Source organism: Rhineura floridana, chromosome 13 (assembly GCF_030035675.1).
Source record: "Rhineura floridana isolate rRhiFlo1 chromosome 13, rRhiFlo1.hap2, whole genome shotgun sequence".
Classification (NCBI taxonomy): domain Eukaryota; kingdom Metazoa; phylum Chordata; class Lepidosauria; order Squamata; family Rhineuridae; genus Rhineura; species Rhineura floridana.
In genome coordinates, this window is record NC_084492.1 from 28,551,103 (window position 1) to 28,572,721 (window position 21,619).

Genomic DNA, 21,619 nt, shown 5'->3' on the forward strand with positions numbered 1-21,619 from the left:
GAGAGAGAGGCGTTTACCACCTTTGCTATCTAGGAAGTGAAAATACCAACTGTCTTCTTTAAAATCTCAATTGTATTTTGTCAATATTTTTTATTACAGCAAAGCAAGTATAAATATTTTATTGTAAGCCAAGGGTCTAAAATAAACAGTTTAGTAAATAGATATTATGTTACAAGAAGGAAAAGGGGGAAAAATCTGTGGAAAAATGTTTGCCATGTAATTATTCTTACATTCGTTCTCAGCGTCTCTCTCTCTCTCTCCCCCCCGTCTCGCTTGTTCTAAATCTTCTTCCTTGTTGCTATTATTAAAATCTTTAAAAGGTGCCAAATCTTAAATGAAGAAAAAAAATGATTTGCTAGAAATTATTCATATCACAGTGAGCCTCTACTAAACCTGGCAGGGGTGCAATATTTTCGGTGAAATTAACATAAAATATACAACTGCAAATTATCCAGGAAATAGCTATGTTCTTTACAACAGGCATTTACATTCAGGGGGAGGAAGGGGAAAAAAAGAAAAAGAAGTGCTCCACTTATCTGTCTAACACAAAGCTGCAAACAGTCTTTCCATTGCCAGTTTTAAAAGGGAAAGTAACAGATTTCCATGGGGAGCACAGCCTTTAAAGATGATATAACAAAATATGTGGTTGGCAAAAATCGACCTTAGATAATTACTGGAGACCACAATCAACAGTGGACATTCTCAAGTGCTCATTGCTAGCAAGTCCATTTTTAGATTTATTTTTCCTCCTGGCACGGAAAATACATTTCCCCTCCTAGGCCTAAGCCTTTCCTGCAAATACAAGGAAACCAAAAAAAAGAAGAAGGAGAAGAGTAATACCATGTAAAATGCAAATCTCGTTGTAAATATTTTATAAAATTGTTGCATACATCCCAAAAGCTATAGGTCTTAATTGAGAGGAGGCTATGTTTCCAGTCAATATATGGAAATGGAAAATGCTAATTCATGTTTTTCTACTTATGAAAAACCCAAGAGGACAGCAAAACCACAAATGCACTCAACTTTAATATTATAAATATAATTTGGCTCCCTCTTTATAATCCCCAGCGTCCTGGCTTTTATCTCCCAATGGCTGCAGTGGAAGAATTCGCACAGGCGCTTTTACATCATCTGCACAGGAAGTCAACCTTCAAGCTCTGCCAGCTTGGCAGAGGAGCAAGAGGCTGAGCCGAGTAACAACTGCAAACAGGAACTGAAGCAAGATCTCCATGCAGTGTTGTGAAGAAAATAAACGCTGAATGATACTGAGCCCAATCAGAGCAGTGCCCTTTACCACCAACTACAACCAAACTCCAGCAGCAGCAGTCATTGGTCAGTCCTCCTTTTCTTTAAAGCATCCCTTATTCCCGCGCATTAAAGGCTGGGGGCATGTCTTAGCGGCAGAGCATATGCTTCGCATGAAAGTCCCAAACAGAGCAAAAGACTCCTGTCTGAAACCCTGGAGAATCACTGCCAGTGAGCATGGGCCAGAAGGGGTTAACCTGTCACCCTCCAGATGTTGCAAGGGACTACAACTGCCAACATCCCTGACCACTGGTCATGTTGGCTGGGGCTAATAAGAAACAGAGTCCAACAACAAATTTTCTTGAGTAGCCATTTTAATTATTGTTTTGTATTGCTTTTAAAGTTGGTTTTATGTTGCTGTACACCACCCTAACCTTTTATAAATAACTAAATAAAACACAGGTTGGTCATCCTTGATGAAACAAAATCTGGGCTAGATGGCCAAATCTTTGATTTGACAGAAGGCAGCTTTCCATTTTGCAAAAAATAAAAGAAGAGCCCCAAACAGCTGCAACGTTCCTCCGTCTGATTCTAGATGGGCCTCATCTGAACAAAGATGGCGTTTTAGATGAACAATCCAGTTCCGTGTCAGGGAAAATGCGTGTTTTCCACATAGCTGACCACATGAACACAGCTAAGGATGCCAAGGCAAGCGGCGGTTCCCAGCTGCATGCAAACCTGGCCCAAAGGACATGTAAGGCACCATATACCACATGCAGACTTCTCCTCCAACTTTGAAAGCCACACTAGGTGTGAGAGTAAATGTGCATCTTTTGCTAAGAAAGATGTGCCCAGTTTCCCAATAATGTTTTATCTATCATAATTCACCTAGTACGTCCTGTGTCTCCATGCCCCCAGTCCACATCATTAGCAGCCAGTGGCAGCAGGGAGAGGATGCGGAAGAACAGGCTGCCAGAACACACAACACTGTGTGACAATGCAACACAAAGGAACTTTATAAAAACAGTTGTATGCCGCAGTTTCAAAATTATGGAAAGACAATGGTGAACTAGAGACTAGGCTGGCAACAGCACAGTCACCATCACCCTTAAGTTCAGCCCCAGAAACCAATCTACGGAACGGAAAGTAGGGAGAACCTAAAATAGCCATTACTGCAGTTATTTTCTTTCTTTCTTTTTTAATATACATATAGAAAAGATACAGATTGATCATTTGGCAAATATAAGCAAACGTTGATATTACAAATCCCTATTAAGTTAAAGAGAATGAATAAAAAGAAGTGTCATCACCCAACTTTGCAATACATAACAAAAAAACGACTAATTTCCTCACAAATTGAGTATCATACTTTTGTTCTTCTAGTGAATGACTGTGCTAGAAAAGCTTCATAATTACTGCCATGTCCAAAATTCTTTTTTAAAAAAAACCACACCTAACAAGGGAGAGGAAATCCTCTTTTCCATAAAGGGGAAATATTTGATAAGCCATTGATTTCTAGCTGCCCAACATGCACAGAGGAGATGCAGGAGAGGCCCTGGGTCACAGTGCAATGATTTCTTAGTAGGCCAAAGGTGGGTGGATCACTGCACAGGCGTTGCCAGAGTCTGCGGCCCCCGCTGCAGGCTTCCTGAAGACACCATCCCTGCCAAGGTTAGGGAGAGGTGGCTGTTGTGAGCAATGCTCTCACTGATGCAAACAGTGGGAAAGGCAGGAAGAACAGCTGCACTGAAGCCAGCTCCCTGGCTGGCCTGAAGGAAGAACAAGCCTTTCCCGTTGGTTGGCACGCTGGCCACTTGTCCCTGATCAATCAGTGATGGGTAGAAGGGAGACCATGCACTGAAAGCACATTTAAAACACATAACTTCCTCCAAAGAATCTTGGGAACTGTAGCTATAGTTCCCAGGATTCTTTGGGGAAAGTCGTGTGCTTTCAAAGTATGGTGTATACACAGCTTTTGTGTCCACAGAGGACTTGCGTCTCTGTCCCTAGGCCAGCATAAGGGCATGGAGGGAGAGGGTCCTTGCCTTGTGGAGCAGCTAAAGGAGGTAGACCCTGCCTGGAGATCAAGGAGAGGAGCCTATTGCCAAATACTTTCCTCCAGAGTTAGGGGAGAACCAACATGTAGCAGGAACAAGAGATGCAGACTGCCAGATGGCAGTTAAAGGAGGGAGGGCAACTATAATCTGTTTAAGTTCATACATTTGATTAAAGCAAGGAACGGACAACACTGGGCTCGTGTTTGCAGTGTCCCAGTGGAGAATCTACACTGAACAAAACCAAAGGGTCACATCTGATCTCATCCACTCAACCCTTCACTGCTCACACTAAGATGAGATGTCCCACACCACACCACATCATTTCTACTGGTACCCAAAAAAGGGGGGGGGACAAGTATGATAGCCACTTCGACACTCAAGAGGAAATGTCTTCCACTCCTATTTCCTTCCAAGGCTATTTCATTTCCTTTTTCATTCTCAAATCTGTGCTTGAGACACATGTCCCAAGATACCGGCATGTATTTTTCTCCAATGTGACATCTTTGTAGTTTTCATCATTAATATTGCATATCCCATTTATGCACCTACTAAACATGACAAATATTTAATCATTCATTCAAATCAAAGAATCAAGAGGGGGTTTTTTTGTGTTTTTTTTAAAAATCCATTCACATGGAGTAACATGTGGTTTTAAAAGCTGTGGAGTGAAAAGACGAAACTTCCTACAGGACACAGACAGCCAGAGTGGGGGACTTAATCCGGTACTTGAAAAACACACACACAGAAGTAATTATTTTGTCTGCTAGAGCAATATTTGACAATCTTGCAAACTGGGTGGGTTGGGGCTGAGCGACATGTGTGGCACCTTTTGTGGATAGGCTCACGATGACTGACCTAAGGTTACCCTGTGAACTTCAGGGCTGATCAGAGATGCGAACCCAAGTCTCTCCACCCTATGTCCAACATCCTAAACTACGCATCAACCTTTGCCACTTTGCTATTTTATGACCCTCAGTTGATTCTAATCAACTGGACTCTCTTTCTGGTGCAGAGCTACAGGGCTTTCATGATGAGCTCCTGCACTTCAACATTTAACACTACACCACTGTTCTCTGATTGTACTCCAACTTTTTCTTCTCATCATCATCATCATCAGTTGCTTGTTACCTGAAGGTCTCTAAGCAACTTACAAAATTGTTAAAAACAAAAATAAATATTGTTGTTGTTATGTGCCTTCAAGTCGATGACGACTTATGATGATTTTATGAATCAGCAACCTCCAATAGCATCTATCATGAACCACCCTGTTCAGATCTTGTACGTTTAGGTCTGTGGCTTCCTTGATGGAATCAATCCATCTCTTGTTTGGCCTTCCTCTTGTTCTACTCCCTTCTGTTTTTCCCAGCATTATCTTTTCTAGTGAATCATGTCTTCTCATTATGTGTCCAAAGTATGATAACCTCAAACCATAACAGCAAAACAGTAAAACAACCACAACCCCCACAACAGCCACAGGAAGATTTGGCAGCCCACTAATAATGAAACAACATCATCTCAGTCTGTCAAATGCCTGGGAAAAAAGGTCCATTTACCAGTTTCAATTAAGTTCCCCTTTCAACAAGGTAGATGTTTTCATCAAGAAAGTAAGCAACAGATGCAACAATCCTAAATTTCAGAGCTTTGCCAAGTGTGTTTCTTTGGGGCTCAGCTGGAAATTCCACAGCCCCCATGAAAATTAACCAATGTTTTCTAGGGGCTGTCAAATAGTGTGAAAAATGGAAGATGAATTCATTCTATATGGGGGGGGAACACAGTACAAATAATATCAGCTCCACCTTATGTCCCGTATGTTGTAATAAATGGTTTTATTTGTATCTGAACTTGAAGGGGAGGGGCAGAAATGAAGAAAGAGAGCCCCCCCCCTTTTCTTCAGGTACGGATAAGCAAGAGAAACTGAGTACTTGCTATAATAGTAGCAGAACTGCCTAAAATTTGGCAGGCCAAAGCACCTCCTGAGATTGCATGCACTTGAAAGATCTGAGAAACACTCTTGTTTGTATTTCTAAGCATGAGGATTTCCCATTCCAATACCTTTCCACAGCAAATGACTTGAAGTCCCAAATATTGGTAGGAATTTTAGAGCCACTAAATGTTTTAGCTGGATGGGGTGGCATTTCAGACATTTATTTAAGATCCCTGGTTTGTGCATAAATTATCTAACCCACAGGTTGCAGCAAGCTTTGCTTGGGAGGGTTGCCTTGGTTTGTCTTTTTTAAACCAATGGTTTCATAAGGACTTTTGGCATGCAGGCTTGCTACACAAGTGCAGCACCCCTTGCTGCAACATTCGAGACTAACGGCTCCAAGTGGACCCTAAGACGAAACCTGGAAAATCTGTAACTGTTACAGGCACACTTTACTTTAATAATTCCCTATTAACATATTTAACTGCTGGGCTGTATATTTTAAACATTTCTTACTATTGGGTATATAAGTAATTAGTGGCTTTTAAAAGATGCATTAACAGAGAGAGAGAGAGGGGTGAAAACAGATAAAAACATTCAATGGATTTTTCAATATTCTGAAAGAAATCCACATTTGTTATGTAACCGTTCAGCAAGATGGCATGGCGCAGTTGGATATGTTTTGTTTTAGCTTTGTCATGTGAATCTAAGCGATGACTCAGTTGTATCTGAAATTATAACTGAATTGGGAGGAGAGATGATTTTGTATTTACTCTATTTTCGAATTAAAAAGAAAAGCAGTGGCTTGGATCTGAACTTCCCTTCTATGAACAGAATGAAATTTGATTCACAAAAAGGGCCTTTCTTAACATCCACCCACATCCCTTTGCACCCACAAATAGGGACACACTGCCTTATTTGAGTCTGACTGCTGGTCCACAAAGGTCAACACTACAGTGACTGGCAGTGGCTCTCTGGGGTTTCAGGCAGGGGTCTCTCCCACCTGGAGATGCCAGGAATTGAACCTGGGATCTTCTGCATACAAAGTAGATGCTCTGCCACTGACCTATGGCCCTTTCCCAAAACTAAGCAAGTAGTGCTATGCAAATTCTTTTTGTTTCCTATTCTATTTTTTTTAAAAAGAATCTATGCACATTTTCAAACGGGTTTATTTTAGGATCACAGAGACCTAGAAGGCTGCCTTATAAAGAGTCAGACCAACGGTGCACCTGAAAATGGAAATGGACTGCCTTCAAGCCGATCCCGACTTATGGTGACCCTATGAATAGGGTTTTCATGGTAAGCAGTATTCAGAGGGGGTTTACCATTGCCTTCCTCTGAGGCTGAGAGGCCGTGACTGGCCCAAGGTCACCCAGTGAGCTTCATGGCTGTGTGGGGATTCAAACCATGCTCTCCCAGGTCGTAGTCCAACACCTTAACCACTACAGCACACTGGCTATCCTCAATGGCCCACCTAGCTCAGTATTATCTATATTGACTGACAGCATTTCAGGGCTTCAGCCAGGGTTCTCTCCCAGCACTATCTGGAGATTCCTGGGATTGGACAAGGGACCTTCTGCATGCAAGGCAAATGCTCTGCCACTGAACTGCAGAGGGACCTTCTGCAACAGGATGGCATGTGATGCAGCAAGCTGCAGCAGGAAGGGGGGGAGGAAACATTATCCCCCTCTCTTTTGCAAGTGAGGCGCATCTGTGTCCTTGGCCTGATCAAGGAGGGCTGTTCTCATGCTCTTGCATTTACATAAAGGTTCCAAACCTATATATACTTGGGTGTGTGTGATATATGAAACAGGAATGGCTTTGTCAACATCACATTTTTATATCAAAGGACACATAGAAGAGATGTGAGTGCACGACACTTTCAACATGACAACTCTTCCTTATAAGATTTTCCCCCACCCTGCTCCAAAATAAACAATTCACTTTAACATCTTCTATTTCAGCACATTTTAAAACAGCATAGCCTTTTTAAAGCTAACCGGCAATGCTAAACAAATAGCATGCTTTGTTGATGTATATTTAAGAAAGTCTTTGGTCTTTAGTCGTAAACCCGGGCGCTTCAACAAATACAGAGAAAGCAACAACTGTTCCACGTTAATTGCCTGACAGGATACGGATGAAGAAACAGAGTTAAGAACCCAATTTAAGTCATGCTTGAATACATGACTACGTCTGGATCTAACCCAGAGCATCAAGGAGTTCTAGAGTCTTAGGATCTGCAATGACCTGCATAGTTTTAGGGTTTTGAAATCGTAGCTATACTGGGTTTCAAAGGGAAGGGAGAACGCTTTGAGGGCTCTTTTAAACATGAATACCGTACTACATCTCCTACCTGTAATAGCATTTTTCATAATCCTCCTCTCCAGTAATCCGGGAGCTGGAAAAGAATCCAAGACCTCACCATTTGGGGCTGGGTCTTGGGCTGCACCTACAGGAGACAGGAGGCAGAGACACTCAACTCCTCCCCACAAGGCAAGGAGTCGTTCACGGGTGAATTCAAAACACAACCAGTAAAGGAGGCAGAACAAGCGACATGCTGCAGAAGTGGCTGGGTTAGGAGGAGGCCTATGAAAAGCACCATTACTCATTTCCTGTGCCTTCCATTTTCATCCATCTCAGACATGGATAAAAAGGCCCCCCAAGCCCTCGCCATGGATGGTGGAGGTGGTGGCAGAGGTGCAACGTAACTGAAAAATGAAGCATGCAGTTGCCTCTTACCTTCTCATTCTGGAGGTATTTTAAAGTTTCAGTCAATGAAATTTGCAAGTTTATAAGTAAAAAAAAAACCCACCTATATACAGACATTTTCCAAAGGAATATCTATTTCTCTGTTCAGCAAAGAGTATTGTGGCACCATATCTAACAAAGTGTCATAGCATAACCTTTTGTAGACAGCTAGTGCTCCACTGGCATCTGATGAAGTGGATTCTAGACTGCAAAAGCTCATGCCACTGTAGTAAATGCAGGCAGCTTTCTCCTAGACTTCTGTTTAGCTCACCTTTGTCTTTAGAACCATCTATATCCACCAGATATAATTAATGGTTTATTCAGCATAGAGCCAAACCATCGAAAAAGAGTATGGTAGAATCCTCAACAGGACTGAACCACTTCAGAACAGAGTTGGAGAATAAAGGTCCTTGAATACCCCTTCAAGTAAGAAGCTTTCTGCCTGTTGAAAGCTAGCAGGCCAAAGGAGAAGAGCTGCTAGCCTTCTACAAGCAAGAACAGTTCGTTTTGTTTTATACATGGGGAAACATTCAAAAACACTCAGTGTCCCAGACTTGTGCCAGCAGCAGCAGTCATGGCAGAGCAGGGTGGGCTGGCATTGTTTAACTGGCTTCCCGAAGTGGAGATAAATGAGAGGGGCAAGAAAGTTGGTGTGGTTCAATTGCAGCAGTGGAAGCATCAGATGGGCTGCACCGCCACAACCTCCCTGCTGCATCGCCCTTCCTCTACTCGGTTACCGGTAGGTACCTTCATGTTGAGATGCTAGGTAAGAGACATCATCCCATGCCACTCTGCCCCATTGACCACTACTGGCTCCTGCACTTTGAAGTGATACAGTTCCAGGAGGGCTGCACTCATGCTTCCTCTAAGCATGCCAATCACCTCTGACAGATCTGATGACTGGCGGTACAAATTAGCATAGATTCTTAAGATTACCATGACATATGGTTAAACTGGCATGCTGTGCTACAAACAATTAACATTTCTTCTTTAAACTGAGCACTGATCATGCATTGATCATGACAAACATTGGAATTTTTAAAAGAAGATGTTGTTATGGGTTTTGGGTTGAGATAGATGATTTCTATGAGTCTTCTTCCAGCCTCTGATTTGGAACCCTGCACCTGGAGGTGGGCTCTACAGCAGAGAAACCTGCTGCGCTGGTCAGATGAGTCTCCTTTGTTAGTCTAATAGAATGGCCAGGTAATGGGTCTATCAAGTGCCCATTAACTGGCGAATAGGCCAGGGAGATCCTATTGTTACTGAAACTCTTCAGGAGAGCCCCCCCCCACCACCAAAAGAGAGGCTTGTGTTTTTAGTTGAGTCTGAGGAAAGGCTGGGAACTGGAGACACGCAGAAAGGCTAGTTTCCTGCACCATGTCTTTAGGGTGTGTCCTGAAAGCCTGATGGAAAAGCAAGATCTATTGGACTGCTAATGCTTTGACCCTCTATCTTAAGCTCAGGATGCAATGTGTGAAAATAAAAACCATATTTCCCCAAAGACACCACAGTCTCCACTGACCTTCTTTCCAAGGAAACCAAACCCTGGGCAAGTGCAGGGACCCCTGGAGATCTCTCACTGCTCGGAGATTGGAGAGGCGCACAACAATACAGTCTAGAAAGACTAGTAAAAAAGACCTATCTTTTTTTCTAAGCTCAAACTGGAACAAATTAGCAAAGTCATATTGTCTTAAATCCATGAGAATTCAGTGTTCCTTGTCATGCATTTACTATGGCATGGAGTACCATGGTCCTGTATTGCACCCAGCTCTCAGCTATACCATGAAGTGCTCTGAGGCAATGCAACAGGATGCAGCTGTTCTGCCTTCTTCCTGTCCTGTTAAAGCCATGATTGACTGTGCTCATTCAGAGCTGTAGAAGATGATCTCCAATATAATAAGTACAGCAAGTACTGCTTGGTTGACCAGTCAGCGCCAGAAAGCCAGGCTCTGAGTATTTACATCAGGTCAGGCAAGTCCAAAGCCTTCATAAGCTCCTGCCAGTAGACCTTCAACCCATGAAACAACCTCTGAAAACGGGGGGAAAGCAGGATCCTGTGGTCATCCCTAGGGACCCTGGAGGCACCATACACACACCAAGGCACAACCAGAGAATGCTTCCTCAGATGACATTCTGCCAGAGGGAGCTCCAGTAGCAGGAACCCTATTGACCCTTGCTAGGGCCCTTATCTCAGCTCCTGATCATTCCCCTTCGTCAGCCCCAGGACCTCAAAACAACAGCACCAATGGGACTGGGCCACAACATGAGGCCTCCAATCCAAGCAATCTACTTGGGAGGAGGCAAGCCCCAGGTGCACTGCAGGTCCTGGCCCCAAGAAGTTGCTGCTCTGTGCTTCATGGGGTAGCTACAGAATGATGACAATAACAATAAAAAATATGATAGTGGTGGTGATGGCCTGCATTTGGTGCCTACACAAGTGCTCAGGCCTCAGAGCCCTTCTGATGCATAATACAAGGGAAGGGTTCACAACATTGTGGTCCGTTTCCCACATGCCCAGTCAGGTAGAGGACCTGTCCTGCAACTCATTCGGCTCTTGGCTCAGTGCTAGCTCTGCAGACTTGCTTTTGGCCTAGCAAGTTATGAGACAGCTTCCCCTAGACTCCCTGGCCTCTCCCACTACCACCATTTTTCTTCTTTGGCTCTACATGTGATGCATTAAACTCAACATGCTGCATGCCTAAGAAAAGAGTATCCAAAGCTTTCCCCCCCGAAACGGCCACCAGACTGTATTTCCATGTGAAGGGTAAATGCAGCAAATTTCAGAATTAATCACTGCCTTCATTAATACCTGTTTTGAAATTACTCAGAATGGTGAATTGGACATGCCAATTCTCACCAAGGTCCCACCCGCACTATACATTTAAAGTAATACTATACCATTTTAAACAGTCATGGCTTCCAGTGAACTGTAGTTTGTTAAGAATGCTGAGAGGAGACCCTCTCCCAGAGCTACAATTCCCAGAGTTTCCTGGGAAGAGGGATCGATTGTTAAACCACTCTGGGAATTGTAGCTCTGTGAAGGGAAGAGGGGTCACCTAACATCTCTCAGAACCCTTGACAAACTGCAGTTCCCAAGATTCTTTGGGGGAAGCCATGATGGTTGAAAGTGGTATAATCCTGTCTTAAAAATATAGTACAGTGGGGCATCAAAAGAACAAGGTCTTTGTCAAATGCTCACTGCTGAAAGCGGGGGGGGGGGAGGACAGGTAAAATTGACTAAGAGAAGAGTTCCTTGAATGACTAAAAGCACTGATCATCGTTGCCTGAAAATGGAGAGTAACATTCTACTTAAATTGCACACGAGTTTGGCAGCAATAGAATAAAATCTGCAGTAAAGACCATCTCTAACGGGCAGCCTTGTAGCTTAAAAGGACCAGTTTAAAGTCTCCCCAAGGTTTGCAGTTCAATTTCTGTTGACCTTTAATTAAAGACGATACACCAAATTGACACCAAGAGAATTAAAACTACAATATAAATTCGGGTCTATAACTAGCATCCAAACAATTTTTGTTTGCTGCTGACTGCTCAGCCAAGTTGTCGACTGAAAATCCTCTTGCTTGAGTAAAATGGCTGTAGCGACAATGTAATAAATCTTTGTTCCTGATCTTTAGGTGCCAAACAAGAACATAAGAAGAGCCTGCTGGATCAGGCCAATGGCCCATCGAGTCCAGCATCCTGTTCCCACAGTGGCCAACCAGTTGCCCATGGAAGCCCACAAGCAGGACCTGTGTGCAAAGAGCATTCTCCCATCCTGTAGTTTCCAGCAACCGGTATTCAGAAGCATACTGCCTCCGCCTACGAAGGGAGAGCATAGCCATCATGGCTAGTAGCCACTGATAGCCTTTTCCTCCATGAATTTGTCTAGTCCCCTTTTAAAGCCAACCAAGTTGGTGGGTATCACTGCTTCTTGTGGGAGCAAACTCTATAATTAAACTACGCGCTGCATGAAGAAGTAAAACCATCCGTTCCCAGCTGGCAAGTTGTGGGGCCTATGCAAGAAATATATGATTATATTCACATAGGTTTGATAGCGATAAAGAAACTCACAGAAAACATCTCTCCCCTCTCTGCCAACAAGCCATAATTTTCAAAGTAAACCGTGAAACTAAAACAAAGAATAGGTTAACACATTTTTTTTTTAAAAAAAACCACAATTAAACACAACAAACTTTACAGGAAAGTGTTATTTTTGCCATGCTAGCTACCAGATGTTGAAACCCCCTACATTGATGGAGATGCCTGCTACTGTTAACTACAGACTTGTCACATTGAAGACTCAAACCTGATTACAGAAAAGGTGTTTCATCAACCACTCCACCTCCTTTATGCGCAAATATGAAATCACCAGGAAAAATGTTTAAACAGGTGTAATCACAACTGCACACGAAAATTGGGTTAGAGGGCTGAAAGGAATCTTAACGTGGTTAGGAGGAATCAGCAGCAATGTGAAGCTGCGATTACAGTCGATTATGAATGTATCATGCAAAAGTAGAATGTTGTCATAGCAGCTATAAAAATGTCAGTGAAACTGAGCAGCCATTACCGAAATAGTACATGAAAGGGAAGAGGGGGTGTTAAAATGCAAAAAAGAAAATGTGACTGAATATATTAAGGGAAATTATGTTTCACTCCGAGGGTAGATAAAGAAGCAAAGCAAAATAATATTTGCTCAAAATTCCTCTGAACAAATATGAACAGATAACAACTGGAAAAGAATACACACAACATAACTGGGTGGCACAGTTAATATTTTAAACAATAAACTTTGTTCCAAGGTGAAGTCATGGCAAGATGTACACAACTATGAAGTCATATGTTCCAATTCAGATCCGCATGCATAAGATCATGCGCCACACACTGCCCTGTCCTGCACATGAAGGGATTCCAATTCATCTCATCACGGGAGGTAGCTGTGTCCATCCATATCTTTGCATATGCGTGGCTGCCTCTTCCAGTGAATTGGGGTGGGGGGGAACATACAGGCAACTCTCCCCTCCTGCAACGTCTGGTAACTGGCTTTCAGAAGAATCCTGCATCTGACTATGGACTGTAGACTTCTTCTCCCACCCTCACTTACAACCAATCTTTGGACTGGACTGACAGGGTTCCTAAAGTAGAAGTTTGACAACGCAATCCTGGTTATTTTGACCTTTAAAGCACTCAACAGCCAAGGGCCAGGATATCTGCCTCCTCTCATGTAATTCTATCAAGGAAATTTGTCCTACTTCTGAAGATCCCCCCTTTTTTTTCTGTTCCCCCTGCCCAAGCACCAGCAGATGGGTAGACACAAAACTAAGTGACTTGGGATGGGATATTCTCCACGAGACAGAGCATCCTTCCAAGAGTCTCCTGTGCCGCCCGCTTTTAGATGGGCCTCTGTTTTAACTTTTAAGTGCCTGCTGAAAACTATTCTGTTTTGCCAGGCTTATGCAGGCAATTAAGAAGATGGTGTTTTTTCCCCAACAGTTGGCCTTTGTTTTTATTGTATTTTTAATGTTTTTATTCTGTGGTGGTGGTGGGTGGTTTTTTAAGGTGTTGCAAACCACTTTGATGGTTTTAATGAAATAGCGGTACAGTAAACAAATGCTTTTATAAATAAATAATTTTTTAAAAAATGAATTCTGTTCTGTTAGTAAAGTGTCAATGGCTCAGTACTATTTATTTATTTATTCTTGCATTTATATCCCCGTCTTCTCGAAAGAGCTCACGGTGACATACAAACATAGCTCTCCCCATCCCAATTTTAAGCTTATCACCTCCCTGTGAGGTAGGTCAGGCTGAGAAACAGCGACTTGCCCAAGGTCACCCAGCGAGTTTTATGGCCAAGCAAGGATTTGAACCCTGGTCTTCCAGGTCGCAGTACAATGCTCTAACCACTGCACTGCATTGGTAGAGCACCTGCCTTGCATGCAGAAGGTCCCAAGTTCAATCCCTACCATCTCAAATTAAAATGACCAGAAGGAGAGAAAGGGAAAGACTTCTGCCTGACATCCTGGACAGTCGCTGCTAGTCAGAGCAGACAATACTGGCTAGACGGATACATAGTCTGAACTGATATCTATATTCCTTATCCTAATGCTGCTTTTCAATTCTGTTTTTTGTTTTTGTATTATTTTCGCCTATTGCAGTTATTGGGTGGTATCCAATGCTACTCCTAGACCCACTGACGTTAATGGCCATGACTAACTTAGGTTCATTCTTATCAATGGGTCTACTCTGAGTAGGATGCGGTTTACTACAACCCACCGTATGCATTGCCGTGCTGTTTTAGCTGCCCTGACTGTAAGGCAGGTATATAAATTTTATGAATGAATGAATGAATACCAGGGAAGGGAGCACACACAATCACAGACCAGCATACGTTAATTCAATAAAAGTCCATCACATATTGATCCAAAGGGCATCTGCCAGCCTTGTACTTAAGCACTGACCTGGCAGCCATAAGCAACATGAAATCACCCGCAGGCGAGTGCAGCAAGCACTCTTTCATACTCTGCACCAAGCACAGGAACGCAAGAACAGCTTTTGTGGATCAGGCTAAATGTCCATCTAGCCCAGCATCCTGTTCTCACAGTGGCCAACCCAATGCCCGTGGGAAGTCCACAAAGCAGGTCACGAGTGCAACAGCACTCTCCTCATCAAGTGGGCAGCTAGAAGAAAGCCCCCCCCCTTTGCACCCAGCACAGAAATGTACAAGAGGGCTGCTACAAGAGGGACTGAGCTCTCTGTTCCTCCTCCACTAGCCCCAGCAGCTTTGTAACTTTCAAGGGGGGGTATTTACAAGGCTGGGTGTGTCACATTAAATTGCTGGAGAGAACCAAAACTTCTATGTGCTTATTTCCAACAGCTAGCATCCTTGACAGGACAGGTACTGCTATGTTCTTAGGGATTCATCCACAGCCCAGACTAGCTATGAGTCCAGAGATAAAGGGAAGAACGGAGGAACAGTCTGGCCCTTTGCCCTGCTTTTAGTCTAAAAGTTGCCAAAGTGTGGTCCACAGTCTACAAGGCCTCCACGAGCTTCATTCAGGTGGTCCGTGGTGCTAGCAGGGATGGAAAAATCTGTCGGTTTTGGTTCTCTCAGTTTCTCGTTTTTCCACTCTTAAATTCAGTTCTCCACATTTCTGCGGCAATTCTCATATTGTTTTGGAAAGTGTGAATTTGAAAGATGTGAACTCAGTTGAATTTCTTGCACATCCCTTTGTGGCGGTGACTTCAGCATCTAGCACAGAGCATTTCAAATGCCAAACAACAGGGAGAAAAATCATTAAGTGGCCCACCAAGACCCACAGCAATTTTCAGCTGGTCCAGGGAGAGGGGGAAGGTTTGGATCCACTGGCCGAAACACAAGCTGCCAAACCCTGCAATTGACAACATTTGCCCTTGGTTTTAATGCAATTTTCTGACTGGCCCGTGATTGCAAATATGCCAGCCTAAACTGCAGAGACCCACTTTTTATTTAGCATTTATTTAATAATCCCATGTATAAATTGCCTAATTAAAAAAAAATATCTCTAGATGGCACATCAAAGCCTTAAGGCACTATAACCACTGGCAGTGATTAGGGGACCTACGTATAACATAAATTGAACAAAAATTCACATTCCTTGGTTTTGGAAAGCTCTGGATACTTAATGACTCCTGATCCTGTGCATTTTTATTTAGGAGCCTCAGATTGTTTAAGTTCCAAGTAAGCATCCACAGACTTGAAACTTTACCAGTTAGTTGAAGCTTTTGAGGGGTTAATAGGCGCTGCAGGGGGGTGGAGGGAATTGATTAAGACCATGGCACTGGATGAGGAAGATTTAACCCCAGCCCTTTCCCAATGAAACCTGCTATCCCGCCCCCAGACATACCATTTGCCTAATGGCAACATGAAGGTACTTCTTTCCTTTCCTTATGAGGCAAACAGTAGCTTGGGGGAGGGATCAGACCAGCATGGAGGGAGGTTAACCCTCTCTGCCAGTAGTGCAATTCCTCTCAGACATCCTTCCCCTCCACCTGTTATTAAACAGTTTTTTTTAAAAAAAAAAAATCAAAACAGGAAACCCAGTCACAGGTCTCCTGATGTCGCATTCAGTTTGGCCCTTAACAAGATCACTTTCTTGATCATAGAGTCATAGAATCATAGAGTTGGAAGGGGCCTATAAGGCCATCAAGTCCAACCCCCTACTCAGTGCAGGAATCCATCTTAAAGCATACCTGACAGGTACTTGTCCAGCTGCCTCTTCAATGCCTCCAGTGTTGAAGAGCCCACCACTTCCCTAGGTCATTGGTTCCAGTATAGTACCGTTCTAACAGTTGGGAGGATTTTCCTGATGCCCAGTCAAAATCTTGCTTCCTGTAACTTGAGCCCTTTATCCTGTGTCCTGCAATCTGGGATGATCAAGAAGAGATGCCAGCCCTCCTCTGTTTGGCAACCTTTCAAGTACTTGAAGAGTGCCATCATATCTCCCCTCAGTCTTCTCTTCTTCAGGCTAAACATGCCCAGTTCTTTCAGTCTCTCCTCATAGGGCTTTGTTTCCAGTCCTCTGATCATCCTTGTTGCCCTCCTCTGAACAGTTCCAGTTTGTCTGCATCCTCCTTATTCAATCAGACTTTTCCATTGACGATTAAGATCTCCTTGATTTGAAAATCAATCATCCCTAATCACATTAAAGTTTACAGCCAGGATCCAAAGAAAGACATTAAATCCCAAAGTCTTTGACAGTGTCCACTGGGGTTTTCAAATACTTAACACTTTGTACAGTGCTTCTAAGTGTACAAAATGCTTGACATGCCTTATCTAGCTGTAATATCTAGCTGTAAGGTAAGCCAGCAGTGGCGTCACTAGGGGGGTGCGGGGGGTGCGGACCGCACCAGGTGACACCATCAGAGGGGGGTGACTCTCAGCTTTAATTTTTAAAAAAATTAAGTTTCTAGGTGGTCTGGTTCTCGAGATATACATAAAAACGTCAGCCGCCCCCCTGTGGCATCACTAGGGGGGTGCGGGGGGGTGCGGACCACACCAGGTGACACCATCAGAGGGGGGTGATTCTCAGCTTTAATTTTAAAAAAAATTAAGTTTCTAGGTGGTCAGGTTCTCGAGATATACATAAAAACGTCAGCCGCCCCTGTTAAATCTTTTTTTAAACTACTGTATAGCACTTCGTAGCTTTAACCCCGCCCATCAGGATTGCAGCAAATCAGTGAAGTGTTTGTTTGACCTGTGGCAGTGTCTAGTAAACCTCATTGCAAGGCCAGAAAATGGTGGTTTCCCCCCCCCCGGTTTATCTGAAAATCTCATAAATTGGGTAAGTATATACATTTCAGTTTTTTCCCCTCTTGTGTGTAGGAGTCAGATCCTGGGCAGTGTTTTCAAAACCTTCCCAATACTTGCTTTTGTGGGGGTAAAAGCATTGCTAATCCCATATCTCCAGAGTAAATCCCATTGAATTCAATAGGATTTACTTTTGAGTAGACATGGTTATGAATGTGCTGAAAATCAATGGGACTTTGGAGTGAATGTAAAAAAGAATTGTGTTTGTGTTGTCCTTCTGTCCCCCCCTCCTCCAGTCCTATTTTAAAGCAAGTAGGCAGGGCTTACTTAGGTATTACAGTTTTTATTCTGTAGGAAATGAATACTGATGTACGTGGGTGTAGCTATCATGAAGGGACCCTGCAGCTCTGAATTTTCTACCAAACAACTGATAAATACCTATGTAACTATGTGTCTGGAGACTTATTATTAAGAATCACTTTCCATAATTGTAAGGAGGTGTGTCCACACGCATGCATCCCAGGCACCTAAATGAGGGGAGACAGCAGCACAGGGACATAAGCAGGTGTCTTATTCCAGGGGTTCCCAAACCTTTCTTCTACATAGACCACTTGAAAATTGCTGAGGGTCTGAAAGTATCTGAAAATTTACTATGGGCATATGCAAGATAATTAACTCCCATCAGTAATAAGAGCAAGAATTTGAGCTGTGCGTCCGATATTGTAATTTAAAGGTGTAATTTTAATTTTGCTAGTTGTTTATGTCACTACTATTGCCATTACATTCAGTGATATACGGGAATTACGATTTACGAGTAACATTAGTACAAAAAACATTACTAAGGTTTCTGTATGGTCTGATATGGGAGGAGGTCCATGGGGGTGACACCATGAGTTACCGCACCGGGTGACACCAACCCTAGTGACGCCATTGTAAGCCAGTATTATCCCTCATACTGCAGATGGGGTGACTGAGGCTGAAAGAGAATGGGCTCCCCAAGGCCATCTAGTGACTTCATGCTAGAAGGAAGATTCAGAAGGTTGCCATGCAGCATGATATTCAAGAAACATGAGGCCTGAACCATCCGGAACCTGTTGCACAACTTTTTGGGTCTCAGCTATGTTATTTAAATCATAGATTGCATGAACTGCTTAAGTATACCCACTGTTATGAGCCCCCCCCAATGTACATTTCAAAAGAGCAACAATTTGAAATATGCATTAAAAAGAAAAAAGAAAAAAGCCGGAGAGCAATTTAGAGTCCTTAATGTGTCCATAATTAATTCACACATTCGACTGTGGAGTCCAGAAAATATGTTCCTGCTGATCATTTGCATGTAATACTTCAAAAACAAATCTGTCACACTTTTATATTTTTAACTGCCTTAATGCCTGAATGCTATTAGAAAAGTCATTGCTTTCCAGCATCAGCCTCAACTGCTACCAGATACAAGTATGAGAGTAAAGAGTTCTTCACAGAGGAATTCATCATAGCCATTTGAGGCAATCAATGAACATTTCCAGGAAAATTAACTTATTTTACCAAATGTCATCTTTTAATACTGCAAAAATCTGAACTAACTGAGAATAATGGAGGCAGTTTAATAAACAGTTAAGAAACAAAGGATAAATGTTTTATGATTTCTCTCCTTCAATACTGTATTCACCAGCCAAAAATGACATTAACTATCCCAGTTTTATTATCCATTCCACAAGATACAACATATCTGAATAGAAGGAAATTCATTGTTGAAAATAGTATAAATCCTGATATGGCTAATCATTTGCCAATAATTACACCTGCAGATTTTTCAGTCCATTGGCTGGATTGGACAATCAGATTTCAACTAAATAAGTAGAAATATGAACAAGCCTGGTTGGTGTAAATGAAGCCGCTTTGCTTCTCCTTTCAGAGAGGGAGTGAACAAACCTGGAACACTTCAGTTAAGTAGTTTCCCATTTCATCCAAACTGGGAAACAATGGTTAACAGCTTCAGAACAACCCAGGATATGACGCAAAGTTCCTGCTTTGTTCGCTTGCTCAGATTGAGGTAGGAGAAATGGGGCTATGTTCACAGCCAAAAGGCTTGCTCATATCTCAACTTTCAACTGAGATATAATAGTCCAAATGTCACACACACACACATATTCTGGGTCACTGTAATTGCACATAGAATAAAAACATGGCATGCGATTGATTGTCACATATGACTATCACAGAATGCATCTTTCCTTCACACTAGTAACATCAGTGTACAAGTTTTATAATGTAAGGCATTCCTGAGATGCACTCCTTATCTTCAGCTGAATATCTTTAAGCATTATATCTTAAAATATCCTCCCCCAAACAGCCCACAAACCCTACAAAATCTAAACCCCTCCGCTTGTATATCCCTCAGTCGTTCCTGATGACTCAACACTGAACACTGCAATGGCCTCCACCTCCTTTTTTCTCTTTCTTCAGAGTATGGACAGTCTGCTAGCCCCAGTGGCTGCTGCTGGTCCTACTGCCTTGGGGGGCCTGGTTGGTTGAGGGATGGCCACTTGGGGAGGAGCGGCATCTGCAGCCCAAGAGCCATGTGCACAAAGGAATGAACAGACCAACCTCTTCTGCCTTCCAACTTGGGAAATTAATTCCATGAAAAGAAATCAATGAAGGCTGTGCTTTTATGACTGACGGAATCTGATAGTTGAAAATGAAGAACCATTATCTGAGACCACATTTGTGTTGGATCGTTTCTAAGATGTTTTTAAAGATTTTTTTAAAACATAGGGCTTTCTTTTTTAAAAAAAGTTAAGATGCTTTCTAAGATGTTTTCTTTTTATGATTTCCCCCCAAAAGATTCTCTGTTTTTATTATGTTGTATAGATGTTTTTAGTGTTTTGTCATTTGCTTGCTGCCCTGTGTTCCTTCTGAGTGGCAGGGTGGGATATAAATTTAATAAACAAATAAAAATTCTGCAGTGCAAAGACAGAGTAAGATGGGCAGCTTGGTGGACTGGTTGCACCCCACGGGCTATTCGCAATTTGCCCTTGTGGAAGATTCACAAGGTTTAAGAAGTCCTCATTTAACAGGCACCACACATATGTCCCTGAAGACTACTAGCACATAATGCATATGCATTCAATCTGAGGTAAAACATTAATGCATTAATGCATAGGCTGTGTCAATTTGCATTTGCAAGGCAAACAGAAACTGAAATCAGTACAACTTATTTCATAGTAAATGTGTTTAGGATTGGAGTGTTAGTCCATTAAGAAATTATATCAACTGGCTTTAATCCAAGTATTTATGTTTAAATGAACCTGTTTTCAAACTCAGGATATCTGAACTAACTGATAATACCAAAAGCACAAACAAGATTTTTTAAAAATAAAAGGTCAACTTTAGGTGCAAAAATATAACTTTTGTTATATTTTGGCAACTGTTTTGTCAACTCAAAGAAAACATATGCTACATGACAGTTAATCTGCAGACTTAGTTGTTCTCACAAGAAGACTCGAGGGATTAAAATCTTTGTTGACTTGCGTGAAATTGCACCATTTGTACTGCCTTCCATCTCAACATCATGGAAGCCAACAGGACTACTACCTGGTGGTCAAAGCACATATACCAAAATATTCAACCAGGATTCATTCGGCAGAAGTCGCTTAAAAGCTGCAGCTCAAGTGTGTAAAAACAGTCAGTATCAAACCCTCTATTTCTGACATTCCGGCTGTGAACGGCACTGCTTACATAGCCAACAGGGCATTACCCATGCACAAGAGGGAGATATTAGCATATTCGGAGGAGCATCAAAGTTCGCAGAAACACAGCGAATCTTTCAAGAACAAGAACTGGGCGGGAGGAACTATCCAGTGAGGACTGAGAAAGCTCAGTAGCAACAGAATGTTGACTGTTGGGAGGGAAATGGAAAAAGAAGATGCTGACTAGCTATTGGGAGGCGGGGGTGGGACAGAAAACAGGAATAGAATGAAGCAACTGGAATATGGAGACTCCACACTGGACCATTTTGCTGCAGGTTTTAACAATCACTATTAGCCATGGCAGCCAGAATAGAGGCAGAATACGTCTGAACACTTCATACTGGAGAGAAGCAACATAGGGCTGCCGCCTTTATGTCCTGCTTGTAAGGCAAGAATTCAAAGAAGGCAACCTCCTAAGCTTTCTTCCTGTGCATGAACATGGACGATGGGTCTACTTTCCATAGCGATTGCCAAAACATTATGCTCAGTTGCTCCCTCTGCCATCGGCACAGGAGACCCTACGTATCATTAAGGGTCTGCTGTGTTCCCAGTTGCCACGTGGCCATCATCTACACCCCTTGCAGAGTCATCTACTGAGCATGTCCATCCTTCGAGGCAT

At 42.7% G+C, this 21,619-nt stretch overlaps 1 protein-coding gene across 12 annotated transcripts in view; it reads right to left on the bottom strand.

Annotated features, from left to right (window-relative positions):
• ZNF423 (zinc finger protein 423) overlaps nucleotides 1–21,619 on the bottom strand; it is a 403,966-nt gene that overhangs the window by 128,746 nt on the left and 253,601 nt on the right. For 9 of the 12 annotated variants that reach the window (XM_061594187.1, XM_061594196.1, XM_061594186.1 and 6 more), the window contains one exon: nucleotides 7,580–7,675. The exons of the other annotated variants lie outside the window; for them this stretch is intronic. In XM_061594187.1, coding sequence (XP_061450171.1) covers nucleotides 7,580–7,675 — 96 coding nt within the window. The remainder of the gene's footprint in view (nucleotides 1–7,579; nucleotides 7,676–21,619) is intronic. 12 annotated transcript variants of the gene reach the window in all.